This window comes from Salmo salar, chromosome 10, assembly GCF_965601325.2.
Source record: "Salmo salar chromosome 10, fSalSal1, whole genome shotgun sequence".
In the NCBI taxonomy this organism is placed as follows: Eukaryota; Metazoa; Chordata; class Actinopteri; order Salmoniformes; family Salmonidae; genus Salmo; species Salmo salar.
Window position 1 is genome coordinate 51,485,958 of NC_138300.1, and position 24,601 is coordinate 51,510,558.

Genomic DNA, 24,601 nt, shown 5'->3' on the forward strand with positions numbered 1-24,601 from the left:
TGGTCATGTGCCTCAATAAGTTATATACTGTATATTATTCATGATTCAAAATAGTGCTTCAAAAGATGAGGAGAAGAAGTATATTTTCTGTACTAGAATAGCAGGAAATGCAAAGAGTGAATATTTCACGCCTGGTACCAGCTCTTAGAGAAAAAGTAATAACGTACTTTAATTTCCATTCCTCCACAGACTAATTTCTACCGATCGTAGTATTATCAACCCACATCATCACCCAGTCTCCCTTCTCTTCCAGGTACTCTTTGTGAGGAGGTAGTGGACGCGTGCGACCCCAGCCCTTGTGAGAACGGGGGTGAGTGTGAGAGCCTTGTGGGGGGCTATGTGTGCCACTGCTCTCTGCAGAACCAAGATGAGTTCCTGTACGGGGGACAGAACTGTAGCGAGGCTATGGTGGGCTGTGAGGGCCATGAGTGTCAGAACCAGGGCTTGTGTTCTCCCTTCCTGAGCGATGGCCATCATGGCTACTCCTGCCTCTGCCCCCCGGGCCTCACCGGGCCTCTCTGCCAGACGCCCACAGCTTTCTCCTTCGAGCAGAAAGGCTATTTGCTGTTGCAGAGCCCACTGGTGGCCGCGGAGGCCTCATGCAACATCACCCTGAGCTTCCGGACAGTGCTGCCCAGGGCCGTGCTCTTCCAGCGGGGCAGTGGAGGGCTGGTCCTGGGTCTGGAGCTACTGGGGGGCCAGCTGACACTCAGCCTGAGGAGGGAGGCCTTGGCTGGGGGTGGGGAAGAGGGAGAGGCCCTGCAGCTTAGGCAGACCCTGGAGCTCCCCCTTAACGTGACTGATGGGGAGTGGCACTCTGTGAAGGCCGTGCTGGAGAATGGCCTGCTCAGCCTCAGGCTCCTGGATGGTGGGGTCTGTCAGGAGCAGGACTGTGAGAGCGAAGCCTGGGTTGATGGCACCCTGGCTGGGGCGGACTTTCCAGAGTCTCCCCTCCAAAACACTTTCATCGGCGGGGTGGTGGAGGCAGGCGGCGCCCTGGTCCCAGTCCCGGCCTTCATTGGCTGTCTGCGGGATGTGTTTGTGGACTCCCAGCTGGTGGTTCCGGAGGAGTGGCTCAGCGACTCGGCAGTGAACGTGACTGCAGGCTGCAGCCACAGGGACCGATGCCAGGACAGCCCATGTGAGAACAGAGGACAGTGCATCAACCTGTGGCAGAGCTACCAGTGCCGGTGCACCCGGCCATACGAAGGTCACGACTGTGCTGAGGGTAAGAATGGAGGAATGAGTGGAGGAGGATAGGGGTAGTGAGGAAAAGGCATGGGAGCCCCCGAGATCTTCTCTAATTTCAAGGGCTAGTTTTGCCCATTACATACAAACAGTTGAAGTCTGAAGTTTACATACACTTTGGTTGGAGTCATTAAAACTAGTTTTTTAACCACTCCACAAATGTATTGTTAACAAACTATAGTTTTGGCATGTTGGTTAGGACATCTACTTTGTGCATGACACAAGTAATTTTTCCAACAATTGTTTACAGACAGATTATTTCAGTTATAATTCACTGTATCACAATTCCAGTGGGTCAGAAGTTTACATACACTAAGTTGACTGTGCCTTTAAACAGCTCATAAAAATTCCAGAAAATGATGTCATGGCTTTAGAAGCTTCTGATAGGCTAATTGACATAATTTGAGTCAATTGGAGGTGTACCTGTGGATGTATTTCAAGGCCTACCTTCAAACTCAGTGCCTCTTTGCTTGACATCATGGGAAAATCAAAAGAAATCAGCCAAGACCTCAGAAAAACAATTGTAGAACTCCAAAAGTCTGGTTCATCCTTGGGAGCAATTTCCAAACACCTGAAGGTACCATGTTCATTTGTACGCAAGTAGTAACACCATGGGACACCATAGTACACAAGTATAAACACCATGGGACCACGTAGCTGTCATACCGCTCAGGAAGGAGACGTGTTCTGTCTCCTGGAGATGAACATACTTTGGTGTGAAAAGTGCAAATCAATCCCAGAACAACAGCAAAGGACCCTGTGAAGATGCTGGAGGAAACAGGTACAAAAATATCTATATCCACAGTAAAACGAGTCCTATATCGACATAACCTGAAAGGCCGCTCAACAAGGAAGAAGACACTGCTCCAAAACCGCCATAAAAAAGCCAGACTACGGTTTGCAACTGCACATGGGGACAAAGATTGTACTTTTTGAAGAAATGTCCTCTGGTCTGATGAAACAAAAATAGAACTGTTCGGCCATAATGACCATCGTTATGTTTGGAGGAAAAATGGGGAGGCTTGCAAGCCAAAGAACACCATTCCAACCGTGAAGCACAGGGGTGGCAGCATCATGTTGTGGGGGTGCTTTGCTGCAGGAGGGACTGGTGCACTTCACAAAATAGATGGCATCATGTGGAAGGAAAATTATGTGGATATATTGAAGAAACATCTCAAGACATCAGTCAAAAAGTTAAAGCTTGGTCGCAAATGGGTCTTCCAAAGGGACAATGACCCCAAGCATACTTCCAACGTTGTGGCAAAATGGGTTAAGGACAACAAAGTCAATGTGTTGGAGTGGCCGTCACAAAGCCCTGACCTCAATCCCATAGAAAATGTGTGGGCAGAACTGAAAAAGCGTGTGCGAGCAAGGAGGTCTACAAACCTGACTCAGTTACACCAGCTCTGTCAGGAGGAATGGGCCAAAATTCACCCATTTTATTGTGGGAAGCTTGTGGAAGGCTACCCGAAACGTTTGACCCAAGCTAAACAATTTAAAGCAATGCTACCAAATACTAATTGAGTGTATGTAAACTTCTGACCCACTGGGAATATAATGAAAGAAATAAAAGCTGAAATAAATCATTCTCTCTACTATTATTCTGACATTTCACATTCTTAAAATAAAGTGGTGATCCTAACTGACCTAAGACAGGGAAGTTTTACTCGGATTAAATGTCAGGAATTGTGAAAAACTGAGTTGAAATGTATTTGGCTGAGGTGTATGTAAACTTCCGACTTCAACTGTAGCTACGTATGGGAAGAAGTGGAGGGCACTCAACCAACGTGAGTCGAGGTGAAAACAAAAAACGTATTATATAATTTAAGCAACTATTAAAAACTTGACGTTTCGGCCTTCATCAATGGCCATCATCAATGGCCTTCACCAGTGGCCATCATCAATGGCCTTCACCAGTGGCCTTCATCAATGGCCATCATCAATGGCCTTCACCAGTGGCCTTCACTGGTGGACATCATCAATGGCCTTTATCAATGGCCTTCACCAGTGGCCTAGAAAATAAGGGAAAGCCGCACACTCTAAGAGCTCAGATGCAAAAATTAAATAACCAACGTTTCGACAGCAAAGCTGTCTTCATCAGGGTATCATCACAAACACTGCGAGATGAGTCATTTATATAGTGTCAACTGACACACAGGTGTTTGTAATCATGGCCAAGTGTGACCTAATATCATTGGTTAACTCAAATATTTAAAAAAATGGCATACAAAGAACATACAAAATGACAAACAAATGGATAGCATACGATCATAGCATTTGTAGTCTAAAATGTATCTAACAAACAATTACAATGGCAAAATCACAATAATCACAAGAATTGTAATTGTTTGTTAGATACATTTTAGACTACAAATGCTATGATCGTATGCTATCCATTTGTTTGTCTTTTTGTATGTTCTTTGTATGCCATTTTTTTTAATATTTGAGTTAACCAATGATATTAGGCCACACTTGGCCATGATTACAAACACCTGTGTGTCTCTTGACACTATATAAATGACTCATCTCGCAGTGTTTGTGATGATACCCTGATGAAGACAGCTTTGCTGTCGAAACGTTGGTTATTACATTTTTGCATCTGAGCTCTTAGAGTGTGCGGCTTTCCCTTATTTTCTAGTTTTCTACTCCGCTAGCCAGCACCTCGCCTTTATAGGTGTGCGTTTCTTTTTTCTAGATTCTTCACCAGTGGCCATCATTAATGGCCTTTATCAATTGCCTTTACCAGAACCATACATAGCTTCATACCCATGCTCAGATGTATTGAACAGAACATCCTTAGTAGGCCTACATAACAGAGAGAGTGTAGAATAGAGTAGAGCAGAGCAGTCAGAAGTCACATTTAGAGATCAGCTCCCTGAAAGGATAAATGGATTAAAGGAGGGAGGAAATCTGTTGGAAACGATGACGTAATGCATTGTCATGTAAGGACTTACAATACTTACACAATACAAAACACAGATTGAGTTGCAATCCTAGACTCACACAAATGCCAGTGCAGAGTATACAGTACACCCAGGCAAGTCATTTCAGCCCTTTGTTTTTCTGAGAGGGATATTATTAGCCAGTTGCCATCAAAGCAGATTAGTAATAATCTGACTGTATTTAAGGAAAGACACACAGAAACACAAACGCTATACACACATCTAGATGTAGATTTGAACTGTAGCTCGCCTGGCTGCACCGAATGCCCTGGGAATAAGCTACATAAGCGGTCGCTTAGGGCCCCCCCACCAAAAAGGGGCCCCTCACAAAAAAAAAAGACTTGGGGTCTCAATTTACTTTTGAGCGTTAGGATAGTAGGTGCAATTTGGTAGTGCATCAGCAGTTTTTCTGTTATGTCAGACACTCCATTAGCCCATGTCAGCTAAAAATAATTTTCTGTAAATTACTAGGCAAGTCAGTCTAGCCAGCAATCTAAAACTTGTAGTAATCATGGCCGAATTACTGACCGGGCACATAGCCAGGGGCCCTGACCTTTAGGGGGCACCCATTCATTTTATTTGTCACTCTCACCCAGATATCGTATCAACATGGTATAAATCATGACAAAATGTTTAGAATGGCAGAATATATGTGGAATTGTGGGAAAGGATCTTTGAAGCTGCAAAATGTTCTCCCTGCCCCATGGCATATATGTGGAATTGAATGAAATTAGCTTCGAAACTGCATAATTTTGTCTTCACCTAAGAGCAAAATGTGTAGAATTGCAGTAAAGTAACTTTAAAACGGCATAATGTTCTCTCCACCCAATGGTAAATGTGTAGAATTGCAGTAAAGTAGCTTTAAAACGGCATAATGTTCTCTCCACCCAATGGTAAATGTGTAGAATTGCAGTAAAGTAGCTTTAAAACGGCATAATGTTCTCTCCACCCAATGGTAAATGTGTAGAATTGCAGAAAATTGCTATATTTTGTCTACTCATTTGTCTAAAATTGCTATATTTTCTCTACTCATTGCAAAATGTGTAGAATTTTTTACGCTGTCAAGAGGGGGGACCACTAAAAGGTTTTGACCCTGAGGGTAGCTGGGGGGCCCAAACCAAATCTCACTGTGTATGGATAATTCAAACCCTTTCTTCTCAAATGCCTACAGATCACCAACATGCCAATCTGTGTGTGTTTTTTCTCACACATGCATGTTTGCATCCATGCGTGAGTGCTTGCATGCACGAGTGTGTGTGTGTGTGCATATAAGTACGTGTGTCTGTGCATGTGATTGTATTTGGCGGCGTTTACACAGGCAGCCCAATTCTGATCTTTTTTTCAATAATTGGGCAACAGATCAGAATTGGGCTGCCTGTGTAAACACAGCCTGTGATTTGGGAAAAGGCAGACAGTGCAGGCTATAGTGTATGATATGGGAAAAGGCAGACAGTGCAGGCTGTAGTGTATGATATGAGATTGATCAGACATTACAGGCTGTAGCTGCTATCTGAGATTGATCAGACATTACAGGCTGTAGCTGCTATCTGAGATTGATCAGACATTACAGGCTGTAGTTGCTATCTGAGATTGATCAGACATTACAGGCTGTAGCTGCTATCTGAGATTGATCAGACATTACAGGCTGTAGTTGCTATCTGAGATTGATCAGACATTACAGGCTGTAGCTGCTATCTGAGATTGATCAGACATTACAGGCTGTAGTTGCTATCTGAGATTGATCAGACATTACAGGCTGTAGCTGCTATCTGAGATTGATCAGACATTACAGGCTGTAGTTGCTATCTGAGATTGATCAGACATTACAGGCTGTAGTTGCTATCTGAGATTGATCAGACATTACAGGCTGTAGCTGCTATCTGAGATTGACGAGACATTACAGGCTGTAGTTGCTATCTGAGATTGATCAGACATTACAGGCTGTAGTTGCTATCTGAGATTGATCAGACATTACAGGCTGTAGTTGCTATCTGAGATTGATCAGACATTACAGGCTGTAGTTGCTATCTGAGATTGATCAGACATTACAGGCTGTAGCTGCTATCTGAGATTGATCAGACATTACAGGCTGTAGTTGCTATCTGAGATTGATCAGACATTACAGGCTGTAGTTGCTATCTGAGATTGATCAGACATTACAGGCTGTAGTTGCTGTCTGAGATTGATCAGACATTACAGGCTGTAGTTGCTGTCTGAGATTGATCAGACATTACAGGCTGTAGTTGCTATCTGAGATTGATCAGACATTACAGGCTGTAGTTGCTGTCTGAGATTGATCAGACATTACAGGCTGTAGCTGCTATCTGAGATTGATCAGACATTATAACACAATCACTATATCCCTAACTCTGTTATAATAACGCAATCATTATAACCCTGTTATAATAACACAATCATCATAACCCTGTTATAGTAACATAATCATCATAACCCTGTTATAATAACACAATCATCCTAACCCTGTTATAATAACACAATCATCATAACCCTGTTATGATAACACAATCATCATAACCCTGTTATAATAACACAATCATCATAACCCTGTTATAATAACACAATCATTATAACCCTGTTATGATAACACAATCATCATAACCCTGTTATAATAACACAATCATCATAACCCTGTTATAGTAACACAATCATTATAACCCTGTTATAATAACACAATCATCATAACCCTGTTATAATAACACAATCATCATAACCCTGTTATAGTAACACAATCATCATAACCCTGTTATAGTAACACAAGTGGCGCAGGGGTCTAAAGCACTGCATCTCAGTTCTTGCCTTGTTAAATAAAGGTTCAATAAATAATACATAAATCATCAGAACCCTGTTATAATAACACAATCATCATAATCTTAACCCTGGATCTCTCTGTACAGTACATGATGGTCCTAACCTGTCTCTCTCTCTGTACAGTACATGATGGTCCTAACCTGTCTCTCTCTCTGTACAGTACATGATGGCCCTAACCTGTCTCTCTCTCTGTAGAGTACATGATGACCCTAACCCTGTCTCTCTCTCTGTAGAGTACATGATGGTCCTAACCTGTCTCTCTCTCTGTACAGTACATGATGGCCCTAACCCTGTCTGTCTCTCTGTAGAGTACATGATGACCCTAACCCTGTCTCTCTCTCTGTAGAGTACATGATGGCCCTAACCTGTCTCTCTCTCTCTGTACAGTACATGATGGCCCTAACCCTGTCTGTCTCTCTGTAGAGTACATGATGACCCTAACCTGTCTCTCTCTCTGTAGAGTACATGATGACCCTAACCCTGTTTCTCTCTCTGTAGAGTACATGATGGCCCTAACCTGTCTCTCTCTCTCTGTACAGTACATGATGGTCCTAACCCGTCTCTATCTCTGTACAGTACATGATGGCCCTAACCTGTCTCTCTCTCTGTACAGTACATGATGATCCTAACCTGTCTCTCTCTCTCTGTACAGTACATGATGGTCCTAACCTGTCTCTCTCTCTGTACAGTACATGATGGCCCTAACCTGTCTCTCTCTCTGTAGAGTACATGATTACCCTAACCCTGTCTCTCTCTCTGTAGAGTACATGATGGCCCTAACCCTGTCTGTCTCTCTGTAGAGTACATGATGACCCTAACCCTGTCTCTCTCTCTGTAGAGTACATGATGGTCCTAACCTGTCTCTCTCTCTGTACAGTACATGATGGCCCTAACCTGTCTCTCTCTCTGTACAGTACATGATGGCCCTAACCTGTCTCTCTCTCTGTACACTACGTGATGGCCCTAACCCTGTCTCTCTCTCTGTACAGTACATGATGACCCTAACCCTGTCTCTCTCGCTGTAGAGTACATGATGACCCTAACCCTGTCTCTCTCTCTGTACACTACGTGATGGCCCTAATCTGTCTCTCTCTCTGTACAGTACGTGATGGCCCTAACCCTGTCTCTCTCGCTGTAGAGTACATGATGGCCCTAACCCTGTCTCTCTCTCTCTCTGTACAGTACATGATGGTCCTAACCTGTCTGTCTCTCTGTAGAGTACATGATGACCCTAACCTGTCTCTCTCTCTGTAGAGTACATGATGACCCTAACCCGTCTCTCTCTCTGTACAGTACATGATGATCCTAACCTGTCTCTCTCACACTGTACAGTACATGATGGTCCTAACCTGTCTCTCTCTCTGTACAGTACATGATGGCCCTAACCTGTCTCTCTCTCTGTAGAGTACATGATGACCCTAACCCTGTCTCTCTCTCTGTAGAGTACATGATGGCCCTAACCTGTCTCTCTCTCTCTGTAGAGTACATGATGGCCCTAACCTGTCTCTCTCTCTCTGTAGAGTACATGATGGTCCTAACCTGTCTTTCTCTCTGTACAGTACATGATGGTCCTAACCTGTCTCTCTCTCTGTACAGTACATGATGGCCCTAACCTGTCTCTCTCTCTGTAGAGTACATGATTACCCTAACCCTGTCTCTCTCTCTGTAGAGTACATGATGGCCCTAACCCTGTCTGTCTCTCTGTAGAGTACATGATGACCCAAACCCTGTCTCTCTCTCTGTAGAGTACATGATGGTCCTAACCTGTCTCTCTCTCTGTACAGTACATGATGGCCCTAACCTGTCTCTCTCTCTGTAGAGTACATGATTACCCTAACCCTGTCTCTCTCTCTGTAGAGTACATGATGGCCCTAACCTGTCTCTCTCTCTGTACAGTACATGATGGCCCTAACCTGTCTCTCTCTCTGTACACTACGTGATGGCCCTAACCCTGTCGGTCTCTCTGTAGAGTACATGATGGCCCTAACCTGTCTCTCTCTCTGTACAGTACATGATGGCCCTAACCCTGTCTCTCTCTCTCTCTGTACAGTACATGATGGCCCTAACCCTGTCTCTCTCTCTCTCTCTCTCTCTCTCTCTGTACACTACGTGATGGCCCTAACCCTGTCTCTCTCTCTCTCTCTGTACAGTACATGATGGCCCTAACCTGTCTCTCTCTCTGTACAGTACATGATGGCCCTAACCTGTCTCTCTCGCTGTACACTACTTGATGGCCCTAACCCTGTCTCTCTCTCTCTCTGTACACTACTTGATGGCCCTAACCCTGTCTCTCTCTCTCTCTCTCTGTACAGTACATGATGGCCCTAGCCCTGTCTCTCTCTCTCTGTACAGTACATGATGGCCCTAACCTGTCTCTCTCGCTGTACACTACGTGATGGCCCTAACCTGTCTCTCTCTCTGTAGAGTACGTAACGGCTCGCTTCGGCAATGAGGACTCTCAGAGCTATGCCGTCTTCACCATCACAGACGACCCAGGAAGTGACATCACTGTCTCCCTCTTCCTGCGCACACGGCGCCATGCTGGCCTCTTATTGGTGCTCGTCAACAGCACCAGCCAATACCTGCGCCTGTGGCTGGACAAGGGACGGGTCAGAGTTCAGCTCCATAACTTTGAAACCTTGACCAGTGAGAGTGCGGTCAACGACGGAGACATCCATTTTGTGAGCATGGTGGTTGACCGTGAGCATATGGTCCTGTATGTAGACAACCAGAAGCAGGGCTCGGTGGAGGTCAGGACGGTGGACAGTCAACTGGGAGATGTCGTGTATGTTGGGGGTCTGACGGAGCAGAAGGCATCAGCAGCGTTTGGGGGCTACTTTAAAGGCTGTATACAGGACCTGAGGATCAACGGAGAGAGACTGCAATTCTTCAGGCTGGACACCCCAGTGACGTCATATCCTGTCGAGCTCATGGCTAACGTCACAGCGGGCTGCACTGGGGATGACTCCTGTAGTGTGAGTGGACTGATCAGTTCTTAATCCTCTCTACACTTGCCCCTCCCTGTCCTACTCTGTCCCCTGTCTTGTACCTGTCCTACTCTTGTCCTGTCCCCTACCTGTCCTACTCTGCCCCCTGTGTTTTACCTGTCCTACTCTGGTCCCTGTCTTTCCCCTGTCCTACTCTGGCCCCTGTGTCTTACCTGTCCTACTCTGTACTCTGTCCCCTGTATTTGAACTGTCCTACTCTGTTTCCTGTCCCTACATGGCCTTACTCTGGTCCCTGTCTTGGACCTGTCCTACTCTGGCCCCTGTGTCCAACCTGTCCTACTATGTAACCTGTCCTATCCTCCCCCCTGTCTTTTACATGTCCTATTATATCCCCTGTCTTTTACCTGTCCTACTCTGTTCCCTGTCTTTTACCTGTCCTACTCTGATCTCTGTCCTACTCTGTCCCCTGTCTTCTTTTACCAATCCTACTTTTGTCCTGTCCTACTCTGTACCCTGTCTTTTACCTGTCCTACTCTTCCCCCTATCCTACTCTGTTCCCTGTCTACACTGCGTGCACAATTATTAGGCAAATTGTATTCCTCTGGATTAATTTTATTGTTGAACAAACACAATGCTCTCAGTCAATCCAAAATGTTATTGAACCTCAAACCTGAATGTTTAACAAAGGAAAAGTGAGTTTTGTCTTTCTCAGGGAAATATATAAGTGTGCACAATTATTAGGCAACTATTAGTGTGCAGAATTATTAGGCAACTAAATTACAAAAATAATTTCTCTCAACTCACTTGTTTATTCTCAATTTTTAGAGTAAGTGTAACAGATAAGTAACACAAAATTACAATTATATAACATTTTTGGCCTTTCAAAAATATTCAGTGACCAATATAGCCACCCTTATTTTCAATAACTGCCATGAACCTTCCACCCATGGAGTCTGTCAGTTTCTTGATCTGTTCACGATCAATTTTCACTGAAGCAGCAACCACAGCCTCCCAAATGCTGTTCAAAAAGGTGTATTGTCTTCCATCACTGTAAATCTCACGTTGGAGAAGGGCCCACAAGTTCTCAATAGGATTTAAGTCAGGTGAGGAAGGGGGCCAGGTCATTATTCAGGCAACTTTGAGGCCCTTGCTGGCTAGCCAAGCAGTGGAGTACTTGGATGCATGTGATGGAGCATTGTCCTGCATAAAGATCATGGCCTTCTAGAATGCTGAGGACTTCTTCCACTGTTTGACGAAAGAATCTTCCAGAAACTGGCAGTTGGTTTGGGAGTTGAGTTTCAGCTACCTCATCCTCAATGATAGCAGCCCATACCAGTACCCCTCCTTCACCTTGCTGGCACCTGACTCAAAGTGGTGCCCTGTGTCCATTACTGATCCAGCCACGGGCCCATCCATTTGGTCCATCAAGAGTCACTTTCATTTCATCTGTCCATAAAACCTTTGAAAAATCTGTCTTCAGGTATTTCTTTGGCCAATCTTGACGCTTCAACTTGTGAATCTTATTCAGTGGTGGTCTTGTTTCAGTCTTCTTGACCTTGGCCATGTCTCTGAGCACTTGACACCTTGTACTTCTGAACACTCCAGGTAGGTTGCAGTTCTGGAATACGGTGGCACTGGAGGATAATGGGTTCCTGGTAGTTTGACGTTTAATTCTTCTCAAGTCTTTTGCAGTTAATTTGCGCCTTTTCTTCCCCATGCGTTTTTTGCACCCCAGTTGATTATTCGCAACAAAACGTTTGAATGTACGGTGGTCACACCTCAATAGTTTAGCTATTTAAAGAGTGTCGCATCCGTCTGAAAGGCATTTTAAATTTTTTGTTTTTCAGTGTCAGTTAAATCTATTTTTTGGCCCATTTTACCTGAGGTAATGAGGCTGCCTAATAATTATGCACACCTTGATATAAGGTGTTATTCACTTTCGCCACTCCCTCATTACACAAATACATATCACCTGAAAATGATTAAATCCAATAAGCATTCAAGTTTATATGGTTTGGAGTTCGAAAATGTGAATAGAAACAATGATAAGATCAGAATACTCACTTGCCTAATAATTGTGCACGCAGTGTATAACATGTCCTACTCTGTCCCCTGTCTAATACCTGTCCTACTCTGTACCCTGTTCTACTCTACCCTTGTATTTTCACCTGTCCTACTATGCCCCCTGTCCTACTCTGTCCCCTGTCTATTACCTGTCCTACTCTATCCCTTGTCTGTGTCCTGTCCTACTCTGTCCCCTGTCTTACTCTGTCCCCTGTCTAACACCTGTCCTACTCACCCTTGTCTTTTACCTGTCCTACTCTGTACCCTATCCTACTCTGTCCGCTGTCTATCTCCTGTCCTACTCTGTACCCTGTCCTACTCTTTCCCCAGTCTAATACCTGTCCTACTCTGTCTCTGTCCTGCTCTGTCTCCTGTCTTTACCTGTCCTACTCTGTCCCCTGTCTATCAGCTGGCCTACTCTGTCCCCTGTCATCAACTGTCCAACTCTGAACCCTGTCCTTCATTTGTCCTACTCTGAACCCTGTCCTCATTTGTCCTACTCTGTCCCCTGTGTTTAATCTGTCCTACTCTGTCCCCTGTCTTTTCCATATGTCGTACCCTGTCCTTTTCCCATGCCATACCCAGTCCTGCCCTGTCTTTCCCTGCTCTGCACACTGCCCTGTGCCACCCTTGCCTATCCCAACCATGCTCTACCAGTCTGGCCCCAGTCTGGCCCCTGCCCATCCCTTCTCAGCCTTCATTATCTCACTCGTCCTCATTGCCTTAGAAAAGGATGAACGTCACCAATCCCACACAATCAAATTAAATGGTGTTCAAGGGTAAGGGTGTTAAACAGAAGTGATGTGATGTACTTAATGTCAAGTAGAGAGGGTGATTAAAGAAACAAAGAGGACTGGTAGAGAATAAGGACCTAGAAGAATACTGACAACTGTTTAGATTTGGGTTGGAGTTAGCGTTAGACTCAGAGTTAGGGTTAAACTCAGCGTTAGGGTTAGTGTATGTTAGAGTTAGGATTTGAGTCAGGGTTAGAGTCAGTTAAACTCAGAATTATGGTTTGAGTCAGTTAGACTCAGAGTTATGGTTAGAGTCAGGGTTATAGTTAGGGTTAGAGTCAGAGTTAGGGTTAGGGTTATGGTTCGACTCAGTTAGATTCAGAGTTATGATTAGAGTCAGGGTTATAGTTAGGGTTAGAGTCAGAGTTAAGGAGTAAGTTAGGGTAAGTTATGGTTAGAGTCAGAGTTAGGATTAGAGTCAGAATTAGCATTAGATTCAGAGTTAGCGGTACACTCAGCATTAGGGTTAGACTCAGAGTTAGGGTTAGAGTTAGGGTTAGACTCAGTTAGACTCAGAGTTAGGGTTAGAGTCAGAGTTAGGGCTAGAGTCAGTTAGAATCAGTTAGACTCAGAGTTAGTGTTAAACTCAGAATTAGGGTTAGAGTCAGTTAGGGTTAGAGTAAAAGTTAGGGTTAGAGTCAGAGTTAGGGTTAAACTCAGCGTTAGGGTTGGAGTATGTTAGGGTTAGAGTCAGGGTTAGAGTTAGGGTTTGAGTCAGGGTTAGAGTCAGTTAAACTCAGAATTATGGTTTGAGTCAGTTAGACTCAGAGTTATGGTTAGAGTCAGGGTTATAGTTAGGGTTAGAGTCAGTTAGGGTTGGAGTCAGTTAGGTTTAGTGTCAGAGTTAGGGTTAGAATCAGGGTTAGACTCAGAGTTAGCGTTAGACTCAGAGTTAGGGTTAGAATCAGTTAGTTAGGGTTAGAGTCAGGGTTAGAGTCAATTATTCTCAGAGTTAGGGTTAGAGTCAGGGTTAGGGTTAGAGTCAGAGTTAGGGTTAGAGTCAGAGTTAGGGTTAGAGTCAGAGTTAGCGTTAGAGTTAGGGTTAGAGTCAGTTAGGTTTAGAGTCACAGTTAGGGTTAGAGTCAAGAGTTAGCGTTAGACTCAGAGTTAGGGTTAGACTCTGAAAGCCTCAGAGTTAGGGTTAGAGTCAGAGTTAGGGTTAGAGTCAGAGTTATGGTTAGAGTCAGTTAGGGTTAGAGTTAGGGTTAGAGTCAGTTAGACTCAGAGTTATGGTTAGAGTCAGTTATGGTTAGTGTCAGAGTTAGGGTTAGAGTCAGTTAGACTCAGTTAGGGTTAGACTCAGAGTTTGGGTTAGAGTCAGAGTTAGCGTTAGACTGAGAGTTAGGGTTAGACTCATAGTTAGGGTTAGAGTCAGAGTCAGAGACAGAAAGACAGAGTCAGAGTTAAGGTTAGAGTCAGAGTTAGGGTTAGAGTCAGAGTTAGGGTTAGAGGCAGAGTTAGGGTTAGAGGCAGAGTTAGGGTTAAGGTCAGAGTTAGGGTTATAGTCAGTTAGGGTTAGAGTCAGTTAGGGTTAGAGTCAGTGTTAGGGTTGGAGTCAGTTAGACTCAGAGTTAGGGTTAAACTCAGCATTAGGGTTAGAGTCTGTTAGGGTTAGAGTCATGGTTAGAGTCAGGGTTAGAGTCAGTATTATGGTTCGAGTCAGTTAGATTCAGAGTTATGATTAGAGTCAGGGTTATAGTTAGGGTTAGAGTCAGAGTTAAGGAGTAAGTTAGGGTAAGTTAGGGTTAGAGTCAGAATTAGCATTAGACTCAGAGTTAGCGGTACACTCAGCATTAGGGTTAGACTCAGAGTTAGAGTTAGGGTTAGACTCAGTTAGACTCAGAGTTAGGGTTAGAGTCAGAGTTAGGGCTAGAGTCAGTTAGAATCAGTTAGACTCAGAGTGAGTGTTAAACTCAGAATTAGGGTTAGAGTCAGTTAGGGTTAGAGTCAGAGTTAGGGTTAGAGTTAGGGTTAGAGTCAGAGTTTAGGTTAGAGTCAGTTAGGTTTAGAGTCAGAGTTAGGTTTAGAGTCAGAATTAGGGTTAGAGTTAGACTCAGAGTTAGGGTTAGAGTCAAAGTTAGGGTTAGACTCAGTTAGGGTTAGAGTCAGAGTTAGGGTTAGAGTCTTAGTTATGGCTAAAGTCAGCTAGGCTCAGAGTTAGGGTTAGACTCAGAGTTAGCATTAGAGTCAGAGTTAGGGTTAGACTCTGAAAGCCTCAGAGTTAGGGTTAGAGTCCGTTAGGGTTAGTGTCAGAGTTAGGGTTAGAGTCAGAGTTATGGTTAGAGTCAGTTAGGGTTAGAGTTAGGGTTAGAGTCAGAGTTAGGGTTAGAGTCAGTTAGACTCAGAGTTAGGGTTAGTGTCAGAGTTAGGGTTAGTGTCAGAGTTAGGGTTAGTGTCAGAGTTAGGGTTAGAGTCAGAGTTAGGATTAGAGTCAGGGTTAGAGTCAGTTAGACTCACAGTTAGCGTTAGACTCAGAGTTAGGGTTAGACTCAGAGTTAGGGTTAGAGTCAGTTATGGTTAGTGTCAGAGTTAGGGTTAGTCAGTTAGACTCAGTTAGGGTTAGACTCAGAGTTAGGGTTAGAGTCATTTAGGGTTAGTGTCAGATTTAGCGTTAGATTCAGAGTTAGGGTTAGACTCAGAAAGACAGAGTTAGGGTTAGAGTCAGGGTTAGGCTTATAGTCAGTTAGGGTTAGAGTCAGTTAGACTCAACGTTAGGGTTAAACTCAGCGTTAGGTTAGAGTCTGTAAGGGTTAGAGTCAGGGTTAGAGTCAGTTAAACTCAGAATTATGGTTTGAGTCAGTTAGACTCAGAGTTATGGTTAGAGTCAGGGTTATAGTTAGGGTTAGAGTCAGGGTTAGAGTCAGTTATGGTTAGTGTCAGAGCTAGGGTTAGAGTCAGAGTTAGGGTTGGAGTCAGTTAGACTCAGAGTTAGGGTTAGAGTCAGTTAGGGTTAGTGTCAGAGTTAGGGTTAGAATCAGGGTTAGAGTCAGCGTTGAAGTCAGTTACTCAGAGTTAGGGTTAGAGTTAGGGTTAGAGTTAGCGTTAGACTCAGAGTTAGGGTTAGACTCAGTTAGAGTCAGAATTAGGGTTAGAGTCAGAGTTAGGGTCAGAGTTAGCGTTAGACCCAGCGTTAGGGTTAGACTCAGCGTTAGGGTTAGACTCAGCGTTAGGGTTAGACTCAGAGTTAGGGTTAGAGTCAGTTAGGGTTAGTGTTAGAGTTAGGGTTAGACTCAGTTAGACTCAGAGTTAGGGTTAGAGTCAGAGTTAGGGCTAGAGTCAGTTAGAATCAGTTAGACTCAGAGTTGGGGTTAGAGTCAGTTAGGGTTAGAGTCAGTTAGGGTTAGAGTCAGAGTTAGGGTTAGAGTCAGAGTTAGGGTTAGTGTCAGAGTTATAGTCAGAGTTAGGGTTAGGGTCAGGGTTAGAGTCAGTTAGACTCAGAGTTAGGGTTAGGGTTAGAGTTAGGGTTGGAGTCAGTTAGACTCAGAGTTAGGGTTAGAGTCAGTTAGGATTGGTGTCAGAGTTAGGGTTAGAGTCAGTTAGACTCAGAGTTAGGGTTAGACTGAGCGTTTGGGTTAGAGTCAGTTAGAGTTAGGGTTAAACTCAGGGTTAGAGTCAGAGCTAGGGTTAGAGTCAGAGTTAGAGTCAGAGCTAGGGTTAGAGTCAGTTAGGATTAGACTCAGAGTTAGGGTCAGTGTCAGGGCTAGATTATTTGACTTCATTTCAGAACATAGGCCATTAACTTAATGTCCTCCATCTCCCTCTCTATCTCCATCCCAAATCCCTTCATATGATACTACACTGAGTACACAAAACATTAGGAACACCTTCCTCATATTGAGTTGCACCTCCAGTTCTTGGTTCTTGACACAAACCAGTGTACCTGGCACCTACTACCATACCCCGTTCAATGGCACTAACATTTTTTGTGTTGCCCATTCATCCTCTGAATGGCGCACATACACAAACCATTTCTCAATTGTCTCAAGGCTTAAAAATGCTTCTTTACACTGATTGAAGTGGATTTAACAAGTGACATCAATAAGGGATCATAGCTTTCACTTGGATTCACCTGGTCAGTCTATGTCATGGAAGAATGTTTCGTAAATTCAGTGTATGAATCGTGTATAATGGCACACCAGAGATGCTTTCTCTATGCATGCCTTGTCGATGCTAAGCGTCCAGTAAACTACTAGCTGTATTAGTACAGCTGACACTATGCTCTCTTACCCAATCAGACATGGGCATTTATGAATAATACAAGATAGCCTGTCCCTCTATGCTTTAGTTCTAATAAAATAATAATCAAGAGTATTGTTCTCCCTCTCCAGAGGAACCCGTGTCAGAACGGAGGGATGTGCTACTCCATGTGGGACGACTTCACTTGCACCTGCCCCCCCAACACTGCAGGGCGACGCTGTGAGGAGGTCAAGTGGTGTGAGCTGTCACCCTGCCCCGCACGGGCAGAGTGTCACATCCTCAGCCAGGGATACGAATGTAAGTCATTCTGCTCTAAATCTGTCGCCCGTCAGTCCGTCCGTCCGTCCGTGAGCTGGGAATGGGATTAGGCCAGATTAGCCTGTGGTTGGATTAGTGATGATTTACATGGCTGTCCGTCTGCCCTGTCACCCCTGTGATTAGCTGTCCTGGAATAAGGACAGAAACAACACCGTCATTCACAAGCACACTATACAGTGTTGTTGTGTATACCCAGCACACGTACCTTCATCATATCCATCCTGCTGTGGCTGATTTTCTGTTTACTTGTTCATATCTTTATTTATTGCTTCACTACTACTTGTATTCCGTGGTCCGTATTCCATGACATGGTTGAGGATTAAAACCTTTTTTTAAATGTTCACATATTTACATAGTTATCCCTTCTTCTCCTTCACAGGCTTTTCCAACGCCACTTTCCTTGATGACAGCAGTGTGCTGTCTTATCGCGGTAACGGCCGTATCCAACGCAGCCTGCCCAGCATCTCCCTCAGCATACGCACCCGTAAACGCCACGCCGCCATCTTACACGCTGAGAGTGGGCCGGAGTTTGTGACGGTGTCTGTGCAGGATGGCCTTCTCTTCCTTGAGCTCCAGAGCGGGGTGGGGGAGGGCTCCTCCACAGTGTCCCTCAGCAGCCGGAGGAGGGTCAGCGACGGCGAGTGGCACAGCGTCCACCTCTTCATGGTCACCCCCTGGGCAGAGGCATCCCGCTGGACCATGGTGCTGGATGAGGAGGCGGAGGAGGCAGGGACCTCCAGCAGCGAAGGGGGCAACCTGGACTTCCTCAGGGAGGAGGTGGACATCCTTCTGGGGGGGCTGGGGCCCGAGGCTGGCTGGAGCCTAGTGGGGTGCCTGGGCACCGTGGAGGTGGGGGGCATCGCCCTGCCTTACTATAGCCCTTCAGAGGTCAACCTTCCCCGGACTCAGGAGGAGCAGTTCCTGCGGACATCCCCCAGCCCGCCGAGGGGCGGGTGCAGTGGAGGCCCGGTGTGCCAGCCCAGCCCATGTGTGAACAGAGGCAGCTGCCAGGACCTCTGGAACCTGTTCAACTGTAGCTGTGACGAGGGCTGGGCCGGACGCCGTTGTGAGCTCAACACAGACACCTGCGCCTCCAACCCCTGTATCCATGGCAACTGTAGCGTTCAGGGGCTGGCATACAAGTGTTCCTGTGAGTTTGGCTACACTGGTATGAACTGTGAGGAGGAGGTGGATGTGTGTGAGAACCATCTATGTGCTCATGGAGGGACGTGTCTACATGGAGTGAACAAGTATGCCTGTCTGTGTGCTGAGAACTACACCGGACCTTACTGCAAGTGAGTCACATGGGTGGGGTCAGGAATGGATTGAAATGTAATATTTATTTTTATACAAAGGAATACACGCACCAGGAAACCGTCACCTCATTCTGAAACATTGTCACCAAATTGCTATTGCTTTTATGTTATTTTTGTCTGTCAAGTTTTTTTTAAGTCCCTTTGAGTTTAAACACAATTTTGAAAAATATTAAGTATGAAGACTACAAATAGACTTTAATAACTGGCAGTTGAAACAATAACATCATGAAACAATGTTTCATGTTTTGAAAACGGATTCTGCAACTTGTACATTTCAATGAGATAAAAGTTTAATCAACGCATCTCCATGCAACTTCACCAACATGATATACAGGACAGGACACCAGCGGGACTCCCTTTTAGTGGTATACAGGACAGGACACCAGCGGGACTCCCTTTTAGTGGTATACAGGACAGGACACCAGCGGGACTCCCTTTTAGTGATATACAGGACAGGACACCAGCGGGACTCCCTTTTAGTGATATACAGGACAGGACACCAGCGGGACTCCCTTTTAGTGATATACAGGACAGTACACCAGCGGGACTCCCTTTTAGTGATATACAGGACACCAGCGGGACTCCCTTTTAGTGATATACAGGACAGGAAACCAGCGGGACTCCCTTTTAGTGATATACAGGACAGGACACCAGGGGGACTCCATTTTAGTGATATACAGGACAGGACACCAGCGGGACTCCCTTTTAGAGATATACAGGACAATACACCAGCAGGACTCCCTTTTAGTTTTGCAACACACTAAGGCAAAAGGAGATCTTCTAAATTCAGATGTGTATAAGGCACTGAAACCGTGCATGAACTGCGTGTTTTACTTGTTGCAAGTCTGTTGTACTAAACGTCATATGGCTATGGCTCTAGTGTGTCGCTGAAGTGTACTGCGTAATCAGTTCCCTGGTGGTTCAGTGCTACTGCCTCTCCTCTTTTGTTAGTTTCGGAGCATCATCGAGGGAATTCCTCCATTCATTTATCTTGTAAACACACACTCTCTCTCACACGCACTCTCAACACTCTCTCTATCTCACATCGCTCCTTCACAAGGACGTTTTTGAAGCAGCCTCCCTCACTAAGCTATAATTAAAGAGTTTACATCCTAAATCAAACTTTTCTTCTGTGTATCTCTCTCTCTCTCTCTCTCTCTCTCTCTCTCTCCTCTATCTCTCTCCCTCCAGTGATCATGTTGAGGAAATTCCATGGTACATAGTAGTCAACAGGAATGTGTAAGTTATTTTTATTATTTGCTAGTCCTCTCACTCCTCCCTACCTATTTCAAGAAATGCCATATCAACCAGCCTACATATGGGATGTTGTAAGTCCCATAGAGCAGGACTGAGTCCACGATGTGTTAAATTCCCACAGTTATGGTTAAATGTCCTGTAGTTTAGGAGCAGTAGGGGGTCTATCACCTAAACCCCGTAGTCTCCCAGTGGGGAGACAGACAGTACCTCCCACTCCCCCTAGTTCTCAAATAAACCCCCTTACACAAGTACCCAATAACCCCAGCCCCACATTGTCACATTGCCTCCCAACCGCGCGCGCGCACACACACACACACACACACACACACACACACACACACACACACACACACACACACACACACACACACACACACACACACACACACACACACACACACACACACACACACACACACACACACACACACACACACACACACACACACACACACACACACACACTCTCTCTAGAGAAGTGTGCCTGTCTGATGGGTTGTCCTGTCTGATGGGTTGTCCTGTATGTGTTTGTGTTTCTGCTCAGTCGGCCCAAGCTGCCAGTGTCTGTCTGTGGAGATGAAACCAGAAACTACACCTGCTTCAACGCAGGGAACTGCACCGAGAGAGAGCTGTCCTGTGACTGTCTACCCGGCTTCACAGGGCACCGGTAAGAGACAGAGGGAGAAAGAGGGAAGGGGTAGGGAACTGCACGAGAGAGAGCTGTCCTGTGACTGTCTACCCGGCTTCACAGGGCACCGGTAAGAGACAGAGGGAGAAAGAGGGAAGGGGTAGGGAACTGCACGAGAGAGCTGTCCTGTGACTGCCTACCTGGCTTCACAGGGCAGCGGTAAAAGACAGAGGGAGAAAGAGAAAAGAGAAGGAAACAGAGGGAGAAAGAGGGAAGGGGTAGATGGGAGGGGAGAGATAAAGTAAGAAAATATACCCAGAATATAGGTGAACTTTGTAAAACATACACACAGAACACATACATTACACATAGAACACATGATGTTGTCTGTTTTTCTGACCCTCTCTCGGCCTCTGTCTCTGTGTCTGTACTGTGTAGCTGTGAGCAGGAGGTGGATGAGTGCAAGTCCAACCCCTGTCTGAACGGGGGCTACTGCCGAAACCTCATCAACAAGTACCACTGTGTGTGTGACATGAGTTTCGCCGGGGACAATTGCCAGATCGACGTAAGCGACATTTACTTTTACGTGGCCGTTCTGCTCTGGCAGAACCTCTTCCAACTACTCTCCTACCTTATCCTGCGACTCGATGACGACCCTGAGATCGACTGGGGAGGGCAGGAAGACTGAGAGAGAGTGTGTGTGTGTGTGTGTGTGTGTGTGTGTGTGTGTGTGTGTGTGTGTGTGTGTGTGTGTGTGTGTGTGTGTGTGTGTGTGTGTGTGTGTGTGTGTGTGTGTGTGTGTGTGTAGCTTGTGGTGGAAGCTTGAGACTTATGGTGGTGGGTGTTTCATTGTTAAATGCCTGTCCAATGAAAAACAGTGTGTGAGTACTGTTATATCTGTGTCTGTTTTACAGTACCAACAGGGTTCCCAGAGAGGGTTCTCTTAACCGGGTGTTAAGGGGTTAAATCTGGCTGTGACAGCTGACCACTACGTACTTGATTTAGCCTTAGACAGGAGTCTTTAATGAAACAATAGGGGTTGATCCTAAACTTCGCCAATGAGAAATTGGAGATGTGGACCAGACTGAAGGTCTCTGACTGTTCAAAAGTTTGTGGTCACTTATAAATGTCCTTGTTTTTGAAAGAAAAGCACCTTATTTTGTCCATTAAAATAACATCAAATTGATCAGAAATACAGTGTAGACATTGTTAATGTTGTAAATGACTATTGTAGCTGGAAACGGCAGATTTTCTATGGAATATCGACATTGGCGTACAGAGGCCAATTATCAGCAACCATCACTCCTGTGTTGCAATGGCACGTTGTGTTAGCTAATCCAAGTTTATCATTTTAAAAGTAATTGATCATTAGAAAACCCTTTTGCAATTATGTTAGCACAGCTGAAAACTGTTGTGCTGATTAAAGAAGCAATCAAAGTGGCCTATTTAGACTAGTTGAGTATCTGGAGCATCAGCATTTGTGGGTTCGATTACAGGCTCAACTTCGGCAGAAACAAAGACCTTTCTTCTGGAACTCGTCAGTCTATTCTTGTTCTGAGAAATGAAGGCCATTCCATGCGAGAAATTGCCAAGAAACTGAAGATCTCGTTCAACACTGTGTGCTACTTCCTTCACAGAACATCGCAAACTGGCTCTAACCAGAATAGAAAGAGGAGTGAGAGGCCCCGGTGCACAACTGAGCAAGAGGACAAGTACATTAGAGTGTCTAGTTTGAGAAACAGACACCTCACAAGTCCTCAACTGGCAGCTTCATTAAATAGTACCCGCGAAACACCAGTCTCAATGTCAACAGTGAAGAGGTGACTTCGGGATGCTGGCCTTCTAGGCAGAGTTCCTCTGTCCAGTGTCTGTGTTCTTTTGCCCATCTTAATCACCACCAAAGCCCCCCCAGACCATCACATTGCCTCCACCATGCTTGACAGATGGCGTCAAACACTCCTCCAGAATCTTTTCATTTTTTCTGAGTCTCACTAATGTTCTTCTTTGTGATCCGAACACCTCAAACTTAGATTAGTCTGTCCATAACACTCTGTCCAGAATCTTCTTCTGTCCAGTGTCTGTGTTCTCTGTCCAGTGTCTGTGTTCTTTTGCACATCTTAATCTTTTCTTTATATCGGCCAGTCTGAGATATGGCTTTTTCTTTGCAGCTCTGCCTAGAAGGCCAGCATCCCAGAGTCTTATGGCTTGGGGGTAAAAACTGTTGACAAGCCTTTTGGTCCTTAGCTTGGCACTCCAGTACCGCTTGCCATGCGGTAGTAGAGAGAACAGTCTATGACTGGGGTGGCTGGGGTCTTTGACAATTTTTAGGGCCTTCCTCTGACACCGCCTGGTGTAGAGGTCCTGGATGGCAGGCAGCTTAGCCCCAGTGATGTACTGGGCCGTACGCACTACCCTCTGTTGTGCCTTGCGGTCGGAGGCCGAGCAGTTGCCGTAACAGGCAATGATGCAACCAGTCAGGATGCTCTCGATGTTGCAGCTGTAGAACCTTTTGAGGATCTCAGGACCCATGCCAAATCTTTTTAGTTTCCTGAGGGGGAATAGGCTTTGTCGTGCCCTCTTCATGACTGTCTTGGTGTGTTTGGATCATACTAGTTTGTTGGTGATGTGGACACCAAGGAACTCGAAACTCTCAACCTGCTCCACTACAGCCCCGTAGATGAGAATGGGGGCATGCTCGGTCCTCCTTTTCCTGTAGTCCACAGTCATCTCCTTAGTCTTGGTTATGTTAAGGTTGTTATTCTGGCACCACCCAGCCAGGTCTCTGACCTCCTCCCTAAAGGCTGTCTTGTCGTTTTCGGTGATCAGGCCTACCACTGTTGTGTCGTCTGCAAACTTAATGATGGTGTTGGAGTTGTGCCTGGCCACGCAGTCGTGGGTGAACAGGGAGTACAGGAGGGGACTGAGCACGCACTCCTGAGGGGCTCCAGTGTTGAGGATCAGTGTGGCAGATGTGTTGCTACCTACCCTCACCACCTGGGGGGGCGGCCCATCAGGAAGTCCAGGATCCATTTGCAGAGGGAGGTGTTTAGTCCCAGGATCCTTAGCTTAGTGATGAGCTTTGAGGGTACTATGGTGTTGAACGCTGAGCTGTAGTCAACGAATAGCATTCTCACATAGGTGTTCCTTTTGTCCAGGTGGGAAAGGGCAGTGTGGAGTGCAATAGAGATTGCATCATCTGTGGATCTGTTTGGGCGGTATGCAAATTGGAGTGGGTCTAGGGTTTCTGGGATAATGGTGTTGATGTGAGCCATTACCAGCCTTTCAAAGCACTTCATGGCTATGGACGTGAGTGCTATAGGTCTGTAGTCATTTAGGCAGGTTGCCTTAGTGTTCTTGGGCACAGGGACTATGGTGGTTTGCTTGAAACATGTTGGTATTACAGACTCAATCAGAGACATGTTGAAAATGTCAGTGAAGACACCTGCCAGTTGGTCAGCACATGCCCGGAGCACATGTCCTGGTAATCCGTCTGGCCTTGTGAATGTTGACCTACAGAGAGCATGATCACACAGTCGTCCGGAACAGCTGGTGCTCTCATGCATGCCTCAGTGTTGCTTGCCTCGAAACGAGCATAGAAGTGATTTAGCTCGTCTATTAGGCTCGTGCCACTGGGCAGCTCGCGGCTGTGCTTCCCTTTGTAGTCTGTAATAGTTTGCAAGCCATGCCACATAAGACGAGCATCGAAGCCGGTGTAGTACAATTCAATCTTAGCCCTGTATTGACGCTTTGCCTGTTTGATGGGTCATCGGAGGGCATAGCAGGATTTCTTATAAGCTTCCAGGTTAGAGTCCCACACCTTGAACGCGGCAGCTCTACCCTTTAGCTCAGTGCGAATGTTGCCTGTAATCCATGGCTTCTGGTTGGGGTATGCACATACAGTCACTGTGGGGACGACGTCCTCGATGCACTTATTGATAAAGCCAGTGACTGATGTGGTGTACTCCTCAATGCCATCGGAAGAATCCCGGAACATGTTTCAGTCTGTGATAGCAAAACAGTCCTGTAGTTTAGCATCTGCTTCATCTGACCACTTTTTTAT

General features: G+C 45.5%; 1 protein-coding gene across 1 annotated transcript in view; it reads left to right on the forward strand.

Moving 5' to 3' along the window:
• crb1 (crumbs cell polarity complex component 1) overlaps positions 1 to 24,601 on the forward strand; it is a 63,373-nt gene that overhangs the window by 27,598 nt on the left and 11,174 nt on the right. The window contains exons 6-12 of the mRNA XM_014123546.3: positions 254 to 1,228; positions 9,444 to 9,994; positions 17,154 to 17,319; positions 17,720 to 18,635; positions 19,848 to 19,895; positions 20,458 to 20,580; positions 20,980 to 21,106. Coding sequence (XP_013979021.1) covers positions 254 to 1,228; positions 9,444 to 9,994; positions 17,154 to 17,319; positions 17,720 to 18,635; positions 19,848 to 19,895; positions 20,458 to 20,580; positions 20,980 to 21,106 — 2,906 coding nt within the window. The remainder of the gene's footprint in view (positions 1 to 253; positions 1,229 to 9,443; positions 9,995 to 17,153; positions 17,320 to 17,719; positions 18,636 to 19,847; positions 19,896 to 20,457; positions 20,581 to 20,979; positions 21,107 to 24,601) is intronic.